Source organism: Sarcophilus harrisii, chromosome 5 (genome assembly GCF_902635505.1).
Source record: "Sarcophilus harrisii chromosome 5, mSarHar1.11, whole genome shotgun sequence".
Classification (NCBI taxonomy): domain Eukaryota; kingdom Metazoa; phylum Chordata; class Mammalia; order Dasyuromorphia; family Dasyuridae; genus Sarcophilus; species Sarcophilus harrisii.
In genome coordinates, this window is record NC_045430.1 from 168,071,693 (window position 1) to 168,088,466 (window position 16,774).

Sequence of the window (16,774 nt, forward strand, 5' to 3'; positions counted from 1 at the left end):
TGTCATGTATCCCTCTGGCAATCTGATGAAATCCATGATTTCTTTCTTGTCAAAATAGTATTTATAAATGCAAAGAAATGAAATATATGGGATTATAAAGGAAACCAATTATAGTGAAATAGAACTTCAAAAAAATATAAATGTTTGAAAATGTATAGGCCCCAGGTTAAGAAACCGAATTAGAGCAAGAAATCCATGAGGTCCCAGGTCAAATTGGGCTCACCTCCAAGAGACAGACACTTGGGATCTTTCTAAACTGATACAGCAAATATTGAACTGGAATGGGGTCTCTTGATAATGTATCCCCTAATTCTCTTCTGTACTCCAGGAAGCCCTTCAAACCAATCTAAAATCTCAGTCTATCTGAATTACATCCATTCAAGATCATATTTTGCCTGCAAAGTGGCAAAGAAGTTTATTTGATATCATGGACCATTATGATACATTTTAAGAATACTTTGTAATCCAAGAAGGAAAATATGGAGCCTCATTCAGAAACCTTGGGACTAGAAGTCTTTGTGCTATACATGATTTTAAATAGCTCAGCACTCAGTCAACCTTCCTTAAATTTATTTTTAAATTTTTCTTTTGCAGAAATAAAGTCATTTAAAAGGTCAGTAGCAACAATGGGAAAGGCTCTATTTTGGCTCTCAAATGTAAAAACAGGAAGACAGAATGCTGGCATGGGCAGTGTTTCTGAAATGCCTGGAAACTACTAGCTAGGAAAGTAGCAGTGATTTTAGTTATAGGATGATATCTTAGATTGCCTAGATGATTTGTGTTTCAACATCAGAGAGTGTCATAAATACAAATCTGTATGTAGCTATTTAGTTGATACTGGAAAAAGTCTCTCTGTCAACCTGATGAAAAAAGTTGTATTTTTCATCCTTGATATTACTAAGAAGAGCTATATTTCATAGTCTTGAAGTAAGACTAGGAAAAGGCCTTTTTAAATCCTAAGAGAACAGCAGAATTTTTATATTCTTCATCTACTGTTTTAAATTTATATTCATTCCTTTTGTTATATGAGTTGGTTTCCATTTTTGTCTTTATTTCCATTTGTAATTTCATTGAAATATATTAATCATTTAATGCAAATATACAATGTTTTCATACTTAATCTTGAACAGAAATTTTTCTGAATCTAAAATGGTAGAATGGCAAAAATATGCTTTTAAATAGTGTTTTACATTAAGTTTTTAAATATGCTAAATTCAGAAAAGAGTACAAGCATTCATATATATAGCCTATAATATTAACAGTCTACATATTTAATTTGCACAATTCAGACTATTTTTTTGAAATGATGATATATGGATGTTAATATTTAAGTTGTCTTTTAATAAAAATCTTAAGTTTACAGTGCATAGCTTCCTATGAAGAAAACATTATTTCCAATCATGTTCATCTTAGTTTTTCAAAGGAACAAAAAAATTAGAAATGACTTTTAAGTATCTGTGGTAAGACAATACACTGTTTCTTAAATGGAAGTTTTGAATTGTTTTTATTGTGGTTTCAAATAAAATTTATTCTTTAGTTTATTGGTAGTCTTCAAAACAGTGGAACAAGGCGGAAGATCTTATTTGTATGAAGTGATCTGATTGGTAGTTGGTACTAAGACAGTTGGCTTCTTTGCTCATTAGGTTTTCTTTTTACACATTTCGGAACTGCACCTGTTGGCTAACTGGCTAAAGTACAAGCTCAAAGTCTGTGAGTCTTGCTGATGGACCATTTCTGCTGGCACAGAGTGTTATAAATATTACAAGGACGGGGGCAGTTTGTATTACAGGATAATATAACATAATTCCACTGACCTATTCAATTCTTATTTATTCTTCTGTGGATTGGATTTAGATACGATATGTTTCTGTGTTGTTTAGCCTAGTTGTCAAAGATTCTTACCAAAAGAATACAACTGAGAAATACACTTTATTTAGAAGATGCTTAAAAATGAGAGGTAGGGGTAAATATGTCATCATCTCTGACCGCAGTGATCCAAGTTGAAGGGAAGAGGGGGATTGTGTCTCTAAAATAAAAGTAGTACATTAGAAATGAATCAGAGAACTAAAATATCGGTACCAAAATAAGTCCTATACTTGAGCCAACAGTTACAGAAAATTGCATCCTGTGATTAAGAATGAAGATGATGTGAACACTTAAGAGACCATAAACACTATTCATTATAGTTTAAGTGGCATTTATTTACTGCAAAACATCTGCCTTCTCTTTCTTTTTGCCTGGACTCTTATGTGTGGGAAGTGGGAAGGGAAGTCTTTTGTTTATTTTGGCCCCCTGGGGAGTAGTGCAATGGATCACTCACTAATCAGTCTTAGCATTTAAAGGCTCACCTTTCAATCTAGTTTCAAATGTTCCTTCTTAAGAATCCATGTTGGCATTCATGAAAGGTAACACAGGACATTTGCTTCTGAGCATTTTCCCTACTTTGGAGAGTTAAATCTGTGTTTCAACTAAATACAGCTAGTGACTAACTTACAAATGGATCTCTGTCCAAAAGTTTATTTTTAAGTTAATTTTTTTTTCAGGGGAAGGGATTCTAAAGGTATTTTCCCTTAGAACTCTGGCTATACATGGTAATTAACATTCCCAGACCAGCCCCCCCAAAACTCCTTATTTAACCCATAATGTAACTGAGTTACTTTACAAAGAATAATATTGATTGAGGTTCTTACCTGGGTCCATTAAGTTGAATAGCAAAAAATAATAATAATAATGAATTATAACATCTAACATCTAAATGAAATTCATCATTTCTTTCAATTGTGGTTAAACAAAAAGAAACTGATGGACAGTTTTAGGGCTCACCCCCATTAATGCTAACAAGATAAAACAGTCCCTGGAATTTGGCTTCCCTTTGTGTGTTATAAGCTTGTCTATGGGAACAGGATGGACTGGGTTAGAGTACACATCATTCCTGACAATGGCTACCCATATCAGAAATGTTATTCAAAGAAATCCATAGAGAAGTCACTCATACTCTAGGTCATATAATCATTACACTGACCAGAGGGTAATTTGCATTTAACATGCAAAAATGCCTTCAGCTTTTCCACTTGGGAGACTAAGAATACCTTTATCTTCCTTATCCCTCTTTACTCTACCCATTCTCAGAACTGAGCACTTTCTTCCTTTTTCATGTTCCTATCTTTCTTCCAGGAGCTTCCTTAACCATTCTAAATGAAGAAGCTCTGGGAGAAATGCAACAACTCTTGACAGAGAAGTTGAGTCACCCATCTCACAGCAGTAAGGTTCCAAAGTCACTTTCCCCACCAAAGAAAGTTTAACTATCACCTAGATTTAAATTCCCTAGAAAACTTCCTCTTTCTTGCAATAAGTATTGTTATGCTGTAGTTCTCTTTTATTGTCCTGACTCAGTTTCCCTAATTGTCCTGACTCAGTTTCCCTAGATTGTCCTAACTCAGTTTCCCTGAATTGTTCTGCTCAATCCTGCAACACCCTTCTCCCTCCTTATCACGATGATCCAGATAAGGAGAAAGACCTTCTAGCTTAAGACATCATCAGAATGTTCGGTTCCTCTCCCCATTCTGTAATCCCAATTATCAGATATCCCCCATGCCTCTCCTCACCCTGTCAGAACTGTATTGTTAGTCCCGTGTTCCTGCTCTTAGCATCCTGAGATGCTGCCTCAATCTACCCCCTGTGTCTGACCTATGTGTATATAGGTCATTGAGAACTCACATTGTTTGCTGGATTCTTGGAGAGGATAGTCTCATTCAGCCCTGGGACCAAACCATGGATCCATTTGGTCCCCGTAAATTTCTCCCTTTCAAATAAAATATTAAATACTCTCTAATTCCTATCTTGTCTCGGTTTCTCTGGCATTACAGTATGAATTACACCTAATCCTCCAATCAAGTTCCTTCTCTGTTCTCCAAGTCCTGCTCAAGGACAAAGGGGAAAGCCACAGTTCTTTAGGGTTGAGGAAAGGATGCACTAGTTTGGGAGGAAAGGCCCAATTCAGTCTTGGACCTTGAATGGAAACTGACCTGTGGTTCCCCCTCTGTGACTACTCTTTTCTTTTATGACTATTTTCACTTAATTATACTGAGAAAACACAGAGACTCCATTAGCCAGCACTACATCATCCCTGTGTGAAAGCCTCAGTTACAGCAAATGGCACTGGTTTTCTGACCCCTTTATGAGCACTTGTGAGTTCTTCATTAAAATAGTGGTGTGTGAATTCTGTGTGAGTTGTCCATAAAATAAATAATTTTTCAAACTAGGATACATTTGTCATTTGTACAATGTGGCCAGCGCAATAGAATTGCACTCTCTGACCCAGAGTTAGAATGCTTGGCAACTCAGCTCAAGAATACCAGCTTCAGCTCTCCTGGCATGGGGGATGGACTCATGAGGACATGGGATTGAAAGGGGAAGAAAAAATAGACAAAGATAGGGGTTAAATCTTAGGGATGCTTTTCTATCTAAGGGGCAGTGTTCTTTCTGTTTTTTGGCACCCCCGGGATTATTTTTCTACCTGGTTTCTCTCTTTCCCTAGTCACTGAAAAAAAAATTAAGTCATAATTTCTATCCTACTGATTGATTCCATAAGCAGTACTGGGATTTTTCTGAGGCTTTGATTATTAATAACACCAGGGAAACTAAAATGTATTTGGCACATTGAGAGAAATAAGGGGGTTAAAAGGGTTTCTTTTATCACCCCCTCCCCCAATCACCCTCACCCAAGTTTTTATACTTAGACTCCATAGGAAAAGATAAAAGTGCTGATAAGTTAACCGTGAGTATTTGGGTATACAAAAGAGGTATTTTTTTTATCTTGACTTTTTCTCTAATTATGAAATAAAAGCTTACCCCTCCTGTTAAAGTAATTTCCAGCAACAGGGGCAGGAGAGAGATGGATTTCTCTTGAGTGTTCAAAATCTTACCTTTAGGAAATAAATTTTAGCTGTTTGAGTTTATTCACCTGAGACTTATTTTCTGCTTAAAGCAGATGGTTCATCTCAAAGTCACAATAGCAATACTCCAACTTCTTAGTTCTTCTCTCAGATCTTTTTAAATTGTCAATGTTTATTTGCTTTTGGAATTTTGACCAGAAGAACTGTTGCAATAATGTGCAAATAAAAGTGCTGTGTTAGTGCATTTATTACATTGTGAATGGTCTTTAGGATCTTTGGTTTAGGGCTATATAGGGACCTCAGAGCCCATCTAGTTCAATCCTTACCCATATTACAGATTATGAAACTGAGTTTCTAAGAGTTTAAATTTAAACAGATTATCTCCTCTGAAATTCATGATTCCCCCTTCCCCCCCCCCCCCCCTTAATTTTAATGTTTGACTCTCACTTCTCTTCTCAGATTAAAGAATCTATTGTGAAGCACTTTGGAAGTCATGAGAGAAGGGCAGTGCTCTATATGCCTCCTTCCTACAGCCAAAAGGACCTTCAACTTTATCAGCACATCCTCATACACCTTGGTTATGCCGTTTTTACCTCAGAAGAAAGCCTCAGGGCTGGCCTTGGGCTGGAGCAGCTGGACAAAGGTAAGGATAATTAGAAGTCTTTTAAATCCTCTAAAATATAAGGTTCCTTCCAGCTCTAAATTCTACGATCCTGTAATCCTATAATATTATTCTACTTCCAGTTCACATACTGCCCTCTAGAAAAGAATTTCTTCTTTATCACTCTTGAACTTTGAATAATAAATCCCTTTGCTTTCTAATAACCCACTTTAATTTCTTTTCAGATGCTTTATAAAATTATATACACTATCTTCTTTCTAATATTTAAAAATATAATAAAGTACAAATTATATAAAAACATTTGCATTTGGTGAAAGAATAAGATATATTGTAGGAATAGTATCCTACTTTTCTGGGGAGGGCCAAGAGAAGCATTTATGAAATGCTTCCAAAAACAACAAGTCTAAAACATAACAAAACAGAGGATTCTAGGGGGCTTGAATTGTAATAGGAATAAATAAAACATAAAAAGGAGCTGGGAGAAGAGGAAGGGAAAGAAGATATTCACATGGGGGTTAGGCAGCCAGGGTAGAGGTGGAACAAAGTAGAAGTGGAGGGTCAATGGCCTGGCTCAGTCTTCTCATTATGGAGTCACCAATCAATTAAGTCAGTATCAAGGTTGAGTCATCCCCAGAGCACCAGGCAGTATGGGAAGTTGGAACAGATTGGTGACAAAGGCCATGAGGAGAATAAGCCAGCAGTACACAGAGAATGTGGATTGTAGCTTCAGGAGGCTTGGGAACACAAATGGATGTGAGTCCGCCTTCTGGGTCAATCCTATCTGGTGTTCATGAAATTATTTGCCAAGATACTAAGCCCTTAGTTTTCCAGTCTTCTTGATCTTTATTATTATCATTATTATTATTATTTTATTTTTATTTTATTTTTTTGCTGACACAATTGGGGTTAAGTGACTTGCCCAGGATCACATAGCTAGGAAGTGTTAAATGTTTGAGGCCAAATTTGAACTCAGGTTGACTTCAGGGCTGGTGCCTATCCACTGTGCCATCTAGCTGCCCTTCTTGGTCTTTATTACAGGCAGTAATGGGATTATGTTTCTGGCTTTCAAGAAATATCATGAAAAGATGCTGTGAAGGTTCCAACATGATATCTGGGACAGAGAGAATTAGATACATAAACAATATTCAGCAATCACAGGACAATGTCACTTAATGAAAATGCTTTGCTTTCATTACTTTAATGCCAGTAGTTCAGATCTGTATCATCCACCGTTAAGAAGCAGCTTCCATTGATTATGGTATTTTAATGTGAGTCAATAAAGATTTAATTCAGCATAAGGACTGACTTTATACATAGGTGGAATAGATAGCTGCCTGCCAAGAACTCCAAATAAATCTCTTCCACTAGTACATAAAATTGCCACATTTGTCACCCCTTGGGTCAAGACATTGAAAGGCTCAGTTAAAATGTAAATATGTTATGTGAGAGAGATGCTTAATCACTAGTAATACCTATTTGTAAATTAGCAAGATAATAAGGCTGTGAAGGAATGGGATACCAGTTAGGTAAGTTCTATTGGTATGAAGTAGTAAACAAAGTCAGAGTAGGCCTTGTCCTGGATGAGATGGCCAGGTCTGAAGCCATAGTGCTCAAGAACACTGCTAGTCAAGGTAGAATTAGTCACTTGGGAATGAAGAGTGCTTAAAAGAAAAAAGAAAGCATTAAAAGGGAATGAGAGATATTGAAAACAAACTTTCCTACAACCCAATATTCTTAAGGTCTAGCTTATTACAATTCAACCAGCTTTTAGTAAATGCCTGCTGTGTGAAAGGCACTGTTCCAGGCAGTGGCAAAAAATAAAACTGGAAACAATCATGGCCCTAAAGGAGCTTTGAATAGGACTATTTGAATAGTCCTGTTCAAAAATAACTTATTGTTAGAGGACCGTTGATCTTAAAAAAAATATAAATGAGAAGTAAAGAATCTTTAGCATCTTAAGCTATTGACTAATATAACTATGATTATATACTCATTACCTGTTCTATTGGAAATGGGTACTGAACCCAACCACCTGAACAAAGGACTGAAAAACTAAAATTCCTGTTGTTTTCCTGGTGCTTCTATTAGCTTACCATGTATACATTTTCAGATGTTCTTTGCATTTCGATGTCCTCTTATGCAAAGAAAGTCTGAGATACATTTGTATTTTGAGAATGAGATTTTTATATTCCTACTTGTACCATACAGGCATTGGGTCAATTTTCTAAGTAGAGATACAGTAAGTTGCTACTTTGAAATATCAAGAACTAGACAAAGGCAGCCTATGGGATATGGAGAGCTAACGTACTAACTGAATTTCATTGTTGTTTTTTTCTGTTTATACCTTTTCTAAGATAGATTTGATTTAACTATAACAGCTAATTTTTATAAGGACTGAACTTGGACTTAAAAAGAACTGGGTATGAATTTCAGTCTGCCATTTTTTATAAAGATTAGTATCTTCATTTTACAGTTGAGAAAAATAGATCTCAGAGGGATTATATTATTTAATTTCCAATACCACCCAGTATTCCTGCTATCTTTCTATTATATTCCTCATCCTTTTGGGTCATTCTTTACTTCTTCATACTACATTAATCAGATAGATTCCAAAAGGGAGAGGCCCATTTCAGACTGCCATAAGTCTGCATTTTCTTCTAAATGTTCATTTTATTTTCTAATTTGGATCATAGGATTAATGTCTCCAAAATACCTGCTATTGATATAATCCATAGATATAAACTATCTAACCTTTCCTTGATGATTTGACACAAAGTGAAATTATATTATTGCTATTTGTTTTCTGTGGTCATGAATTCAGCTCATAAATGTGTGTAAAGTTAATTAGTTCAAAGAATGTCTTTGAGAATTTAGACCTCTTGGAACATCTCTCTTACTTCTAACCTGGAATAATTATATTTATTACATAAACTAGTTGCCTCACTCTCACTAAATACATGACACCTCTATTTGGGTCCATATTAGAGAATTTTGAATAATTTGATTGCTCAAAATGGAGAATAATTCAAGCATATAAAAATACAAGTAATCCAGAGTTCACACAATTATTCTCTCTACTAGGCTATTCTATTGTGCTACCTAAATAAGTTGATAATATTAAGTCAAAGCTAAAGTGGATGCTCCAAGAAGCCCAAGTCTTCATGAGACAAAATAATCCTAGGTTTTTGAGTTGAATGCATCTTAAGAGGACAATATATTCCAATCTCCCCATTTTAAAGATTAAAAAAAAAACAGTAAAGAGTTGATTTTTGGATAATTTTAAAGTCATATGTAGCATAGCCAAGATTTGAACCAAGTTCACAATTTTTTGAGTCAAAGAAATTATTCCACTGACACTCAGAAGTGAGAGTGAGAATGAATACATAGCTTTTCAAGCTATTTTCATAGAGATTATAAAGATATGAACTTGTCAATCAATAAACATTTATTAGGCACCTATCTAGGAATTCTGCTAAGCACAGGGAGGAAGTAGTTAAAAGACAGTCCCTACCTTAACACAATCTAATGAGGGATACAATATGTATACAAATATATACAAAGCAAACTATAGATAGAATATAGAGAAATAATTAACTGAAGAAAGGAACTAAAGATTTTTTTTAATGGAATTTAAAAGAAACCAGGTAAGTCAATAGGTAGATTGAGGAGGGAAAACATTTTAAACATGGAGGACAGTCAAAAATATCTGGACCAGGGAAATGGAGTGTTGCTTTTGTGGAATAGCCAGGAGGCCAGCATCACTGGATTCAGAGACATGAGTGTGTTGCTAGATACTCAGAAGGGAAAGAGCCAGTAAAGGAGGAGAGATTAAGATCCTTGATAGACAAGGCTCTAGAGGAAATGGGGACACTGGTATCAAGGACACAAATCAAACCTGAGAATTAAATCTGAGGAAGCTAATTTTCAGGTGACTTATACCTGAAATTGATTGAGGATTAAGGGGGCAAGAATTGCTATAGGGCTAACAGCTGTTATTATATATATATATATATACATATATATATGTATATATATATATACACACATGCACACATATGTATTATGATATACATGTCTTCACATGTTGACATTTACATATACATTTATATTAATATATTGTTATATTGGGTTGGGATAAGGCTGTCAGAAGACCTGACTTTGACTCCCAGCTCTGCTTCTTATCTTTATGACCCTGGATAAATTTGGGCCTTAATTTCCTCATTTGTAGATAAAATAATTAGATGAAAGAAGGTTTTTTTTCCCACCTCTAAATACAATGTCTTTTAGATCTTATATGGGTATTTAAACATCTAAACCTGTGACTAACACAAACTGACTAATATTTACTAGGCAGCCTTTATACTAGGTTGCCTAGCCCAGAGTTTTTCTATGATCAAATTTGTCCTATTAAGTGCAAAATTTAGAATGACAGACTACCATCCTGTGGGCTTTGCATCAAGATAAAGTCCAATTCAGCCAATATTCACCCTCCTATAAAATATACATTGACCTTTAGCCATACTTAGCACAAGGCACCAGAGCCTTGAATGTTAAATTTAGTGAGTATGTAATTCAAAAATTAGATATCTTGCCTTAGATCTGTCTGAAGTTTAAGCCTTATGTATTATAATAATCATTTCGCATATTTTCAAATTTAAATATATTAGGCATTAGAAAATCTATTTTCCCAGGAAGATGCTCACAAATCCTCTAATATCTTGCTTTAAGAGTATCATTTCTCTGGATTTTTTTTTTAAGGAGAAAAAATTTCAGGAATGCAACATCCAAATGTGTCTTTCACTTTCACTAAATGTGAATTGTCTCCGGCAAATAGAATAAATGCAAAACCAATGAGTTTATTACATGGAAGCTAAATAATTTTAATGTATTTGATATATATTGAATATATATCTATATATCTATGTGTATGTATGGATACATATCTGTCTATAGCTATACTTATTTTGTATCCTCCTATATTATCTATCTTTCTGGCTTTATAGTGAGATTTTTTTATGTGTATATGAGAACAAATTAAAAATAGTATGGCAAGTCTACTTTACTCCCCAATCCTCTACACTATATTGAGGATGTTCTGGGCCTAAATCAATACTATAATAAACATTATTTCTTGATATTCAAGAAGGTATAAAACTTGATTATATTTTATTCTGGCAAATGGTATAATTTAATGATTCTTCCCAACTTTCTCTAATAAGCCCATTATAATTTATCCAAGTGTGTTCCTAGGGAGTACAATTTTAATAGAATGAAAGATACAAATTACCACTTAATGTAGTGGAAAATCTATAAATAAAAAAGTCTGTATCCTTGCCTATTTATAGCATGATTGCTTTTTTTGTGTTCTTATGCTTATTTCACATTTACTTTCACTTTTTAAAAGTCTATCTTGTTCCTATATCTCTTAATGTTCCAGCTAAATTTTAAGGAGGTTTGTTTATGGTGGCTGCTTGCCAAAAGCCTTTGCTGAAGTTATATATAGAAAAGAAAAAGAAAAACTTAAATATTACTACAGCTTATTTTGAACTTTGGATAAGCTTACATGAAAAAAATAATAAACCTGTAGTTTATTTTTTAGGAAAAGAAAGCACCAAGAAGTGATGATTTAAACTAAATAAGAATGAGAATTTCTTGAACTGGAAGGTGGTTAAAGTTCTAGAATGAGTCACAAATCAAGGAGTCACCTTTTGTGAGAGAGAAGCTCCTAAAAATAGATTAAGGTCTTATATATTTGAAGACAGTTTAAAGATAGTTTCGCTGATGGTGTGAAGAGGAATTAAATGACCTTGCAAGAAGGTGTTTTCAGACATAGGGTTCTCTGAATGAGTCACACGTAGGTTCTCATTAAAAAAAAGTACAAGAAATGGCTCCTGGACCGTATTGAAATATGCACGTGCCCAGAAAGATTGTACCTCAGTGAAAAAAAAAGGCAGTATATAAAAATCGAAACTCATCAGACAGATAAGTTACTTGCCTTCGAATTTCATTACTAAAGGATTTTTCATTGTACAAAATGATTCATCACAGAATACCTTTAAAAACTTGAGCTACCTTAGTGAATTTAAATTAACACTCACTTTACAAAAACATAATGCATTGGAACATTTTAAGAGGCAGACAACAAATAAAATCATAGGCAACTGCATTTTGGTCAGAAAAGTGTATATGTACGTTTGTGACATATGCTAAGTGTTCCAAAATCCTTAAGCTTTATTAGCTTGAAACTTCACTAAGACTTTTAGGAAATCCTATGTAAACAACATGCCTCATACAGAGAGCCAAGGCAGGGTAGGTGGTAAAGGGAGAGTTCTGAGTTAGGAAGATCTGGATTCAATTTCCCCTGTTAACCCATACTGGCTATATCACCCTGGTTAGACGCTTTACTTCTCCCTGCCCTAGGTAGTTCTTTCAGATTATCAGTTGCAGAGAAAGTTCTGGCTTGTATGATAGACTATCCTAACCTAGGAGTTCCCTATAGCACTCACTCAATAAGCATTTATGAAGCACTTACTCTGTGCTGGGCACTGACCCAAGCACTGGGAATCCAAGACACAGTCCTTGCACTCAAATAGCTCACAGTCTAATGGAAGAAACAATATGAAAACAACTCTAGAAAACTAGATATCAGAAAAGTAAATTGGGGATAAGCAATAGAGGGAAGGTGCTGTAAAGGATTCCGAAAAGGCGCCTATTGCTATATAAGATGGGATTTTTAGCTGGGATTTGAGGAGAGCTAGGGAAAGCAGAAGGCAGAGTTGGAGAGGAGAGGATGCCAGCCCTAGAAAAAGCTATTGTGAAATGCACAGGGTCTGGAGATAGAGTTGTCTTGTACAAGAAATTTTTAATGACTTTATGCTTTCTGTTGGGATGAGTTGGGGTTTAGACATGTTGAGATTAAGTTGATAGTGTGGTATTCAAACAAAAGTATCTTAGTAGATAGTTTGGAGATGAGAAGAAAGTTGCATTCAAAGAGGAATTTAGAAGTCATCTGAATGTGGTAAGTAGTGGAAGCTGTGAAAATTTTAAAATTCAAATAGATTTTTTGGGGGAGAAAAATCTGAGGTACAATGCTGTATATAAATTCACTCCTTTAAAACATGTTAAAGCATCAAAATATGGCTGATTATGCCTGAAAACATAGAAATTATTGTTTGGGGGAAAACCCAGCATGTGCTTTAAGTGTTCTCTTTGTCAGTCTCTGTCTCTCTCTTCTTTGTGTATTTATATTTATATCTCTGTTTTTTGGTCTCTGTATATGTGTGTTTTTCTGTCTCAGTTTCTGTGTCTATCTCGTTGTATGTTTGTGTTTCTGTCTCTGTCTCTGTGAGTCTGTGTCTGTCTTTTGTGCTTTTGTGTCTGTCTTTCTGTCTCTCCCTGTCCTCTTCTGCCCCTTTCTCCCTGTCTCTCCCTCAATCAGCTCAGGATGAAAAACTCTTAAGTTTCAAGAAATCTTTCAGGTCAACTAGTCAAGTCTCCATTCCAATACAAAAATACCCTTTACAAAATCCCTGAGAGGGATCTTATTTCTAATCTAGCTTCCCCTCCCCACCAGCTTAATGTAAAAGCTATATATAGTACTTTTACAAATCAGATTCCTAATTTAGTTTTTCCTCTTAGCACCTAATGTAAAATTGACAATTAGCACTTTAGAGGACATTTACCTAAGAGGGAGCAAAGGAAAAAATAAACTTTGTAAACTGTAGAACACTATGGAATGGGAGTAGTTATTATATCTGCATATTTGTAAAATATGTATTTTTAAAATGGTATTTTTCCTTTTTCCAATTACATTCGAAGACAATTTTTAACATTCATTTTTTAAAAATTTTGTATTTAATTTTTTTTTCTTTCCTGCCTTCCCCTCTTCCTAAAACATTAAGCAATTTGATATGGGTTACATATGTGCAGTATATAGGGCTTATTTCTTAAATGTATATTCTCTTAAGGGGAGTATAATATAATGGATAGAATGTTGGCCTCTAAATCAAAGAGCCATGAATTCAAATCTGACCTTTCACACATTCACTGTGTCACCCCGAACAATTATACCTCATAATTCTGCAGGTTATTTCGTCAAGCCTATAGAAGTTGAGAATCTCTGCCAATGTACATTGATAGAGTTCCCTTATAGATTCTTTCCGTATACCAATGAAATCACAAGTGTGGTAAAAATTTAAAATAAAATAGTTCCTTAAGGGAAAAAATTGGAGCTCCATATATAGGGATGATGCCAGCTGATGTTCCTATACTGTTTTACAGGTTTGTAAAATGCTTCCCATTTATTTTCTCATCTCACAAAAATTGTTTGGGATAGATATGTACTCCATGTTTTATTATGTACATTTACAGATAAAGAAATGAGATAACAGAGCACTTCAGAATCTTGGCCTAAACCACATTCATAACTGGAGATCAAATTCTGACCCTAGAGCTCATCTGTGCCTTTGACACCATGAATTACCATAAATTAAATCAGATAAATAGGCTAAAGAAAGCAACAATCTCCTAAAAGTCTTCAGCCTATTCCCAGAGACAAGCATAAGGAGCAATAACAGCCTGACTCAGAGTATTTTCTAGGAGAGAGTATTTTTCTTTTTCCTTTGATATGTACCATATGGTCTTCCAGCTGCAGAAGATTCAGACAGATTTAGTGAAGTGGATTGTTCTAGTTTGTGAACTCTTCAAAAGAGGGGCCACATTTAAAATTCCTGTATCCATACTGCTTTGTGAGAGACATTGTATGAAGCAGCTGCCTAGAGCAGGGGATATAGCACTGGATCTGAAGTCAGGACAATAATTTGAGTTCAAATCCAGCCACCAACACGTCCTAGTTCTGTGATTCTGGGCCAGTCACCTAGCTGCCATATGCCTCAGTTTCCCCAACTGTAAAATGGAGATAACAGGAGTTTGTTCTCCTTTTGGTTGTTGTGAAGACGAGACAATATTTGTAAAGGGCTTAATACACTGCTGGAACACAGTAGGTGCTTAATCATGCTCGTTTCCTTTCTCCCATGCAGATATGTCCCATTTGATTGCCTGAATACTTCAAACACCTCTAATTTGACTATCTTTGTATTCTGATACATTGAAGGAGAAAATATCCTGACACATTTGAAAGATGTCAGGTTATTTCCTGCCTGTGTTTAGAACTCATCCACTTAAAAAAAAATTTTTTTTATTGATATATTTTGTTTTTATACATCCTTTCTTTCCAAATATGTATCCCCTTTCTCTCCAATAAATTGTTCCTTTTAATAAAAAATTTAAAAAGAGAGCATAAAAATCAGTGTTTGTCAGTAAATGTAATATTCTATACTAGTAGATCCTCATCTTTGCAAAGATAGGAAGAAGGAAAATTTTCTTATCTCTTCTTCAGGGCTAAGGCTATCCATTACAATTATATAGCATTTTGTATCCATTGGATATACTATAGGCAGAAGAAATTTGCAAAAGAGTAATGGAAACTTCTCTGCATTACATTATATTTGAGAATATTATGTTCTGGAGCCTCCCATTTTGAATAACATTCTGCTGATAGATTAAAAATTGAGAGCTTTGTGAACCATTTTCCACTGCAGTACCCCATTCTCCACCAATTGCTCTCCCCATTTTAATCTATATTGCTCTTAGTTAAAAGTCAGAAGCAAAAGGTCACATTTGAAAAGCACTGTGTCTTGCCTTGCCAAGGTTTTACATAGAACACACATGACATACTTTCTTTTTTTCATTATGCAAGTAATGGATTTTGGTTCATGTCATCTGTGTTTTTATGCCTTTAGTTAATCAAACTGGGGTGGGGGAAAGATATTTTACAACTTTCTACTTTATAGTATCATGACACACAGTAATTGTGTGCTCAAGCTTATTGTTATTTTGAGCCACACTTATGGAACTACTGATATGTTTATGACTAAACAGAATTTGGTCTTTAATTGTCACACTTGGTCTTCTAGACATGTTTTTTTAACCTAAGCTCAGTTGAGTTGTTTACTCAACTGGAACAAGAGTTCAATTTACTTTAATTTTTGAAAAGACTTTTATTTATAAAAGCTGAGCTTCTAGTGACCTCTCTATTCTGGTGTTTCCTTTACCCTCCACTATGAAAGGAGAACAAAAACTGCTGTGTCTTATTTTTTACTCCAAAGAAACTAAACTGCTTCCTTATAAGCAGGGGTTAGTTCTTATAATTGAAAATGGCAACCAGATGTTTGTTGAAATCACCAGCATTTCTCCTTGGGGCCTGGGTGCCCCTCTAAATGTTTGATCTTTTGTAAGGTCATAGGAATTGGCTTGGGTATTTAAATGTTATAAAGTAAGAACTGTTTCAAATAAATTTGAGGATAATCTTTCTAAAAGGGTTTGTTAAATGTTCTTTCTGCTACTTACAGAGTTTGGAAAAAGATGATTGTCTTAAGTTATTTATTTCATGTTTATTGCTCTTTTCATATTTTGGCGGTTTAGGAACAATTGTTTTTTAAAAGTTGATCTAGTTTAGCAGCATTTCATAATATATTTTGAGTGGCAGATTTCATTTGAAACAGCAAATAAATTCATGTTGCATTTAGATTGGGCCCAAAGAAAAACAACCAATTTTTTTCTTTCACATGAGATATCTCAAAGGTATAAAGTCCCTGGATTAATTAAATAGGAGGTTGGGAGTCTGGGAATTCTAAAGCACAATGGGAAGCACTTGTTAATTAAATGAGTTTCCAAATCTGTCCACTCAGAGCAGGCACTTGATATCTTATACAATTTTGTTGTTTTTGCTCCAGGGTCAAATTTAGAAGACCACCTCTTGCTTTCAAAGCCTAAATTTCTTCTCACATACATAATGGAACCAATATTCTATTCCCCTCACCCTCACTTTCCCAATCCTTTGTATTTTTCCTGCCCAAAAGTAGTTAGGAAACATTTCATTCAAAAATGTCTCTGTAGCCTTGATCTCCATCTCAACGTGGTCTGCTATGTTTTCTTAATTCAAAGGCAGTTTCTCATGCTAGTGCTCAAATTACTAGAGATTTAGGGTTCATTACAATACCAATTTAGGGAAACAAAATCCTAATGACAAATAGAAATCTTTTTGTTTTATTCTCCATTTCCTTTAAAACTTGTTTTATTCTGTATTCAGCCTCCATTACTCCACTGAAATTTTTTGTTTTTGTGATCCAATTAGCCAAATGTCATATACATTTTCATATTTTTTAATTTTACTTTCATGCTCTATATCCTTTGTTAA

The 16,774-nt window shown here is 34.7% G+C and overlaps 1 protein-coding gene across 2 annotated transcripts in view; it reads left to right on the plus strand.

The window, feature by feature from the left end:
* CPED1 (cadherin like and PC-esterase domain containing 1) overlaps nucleotides 1–16,774 on the plus strand; it is a 384,623-nt gene that overhangs the window by 39,608 nt on the left and 328,241 nt on the right. For both annotated transcript variants that reach the window (XR_004229645.1, XM_023504833.2), the window contains exon 3: nucleotides 5,355–5,538. Coding sequence is in view for 1 of the 2 variants with exons in the window: in XM_023504833.2 (XP_023360601.1) it covers nucleotides 5,355–5,538 (184 nt within the window). In the remaining variant the exon portion in view is untranslated. The remainder of the gene's footprint in view (nucleotides 1–5,354; nucleotides 5,539–16,774) is intronic.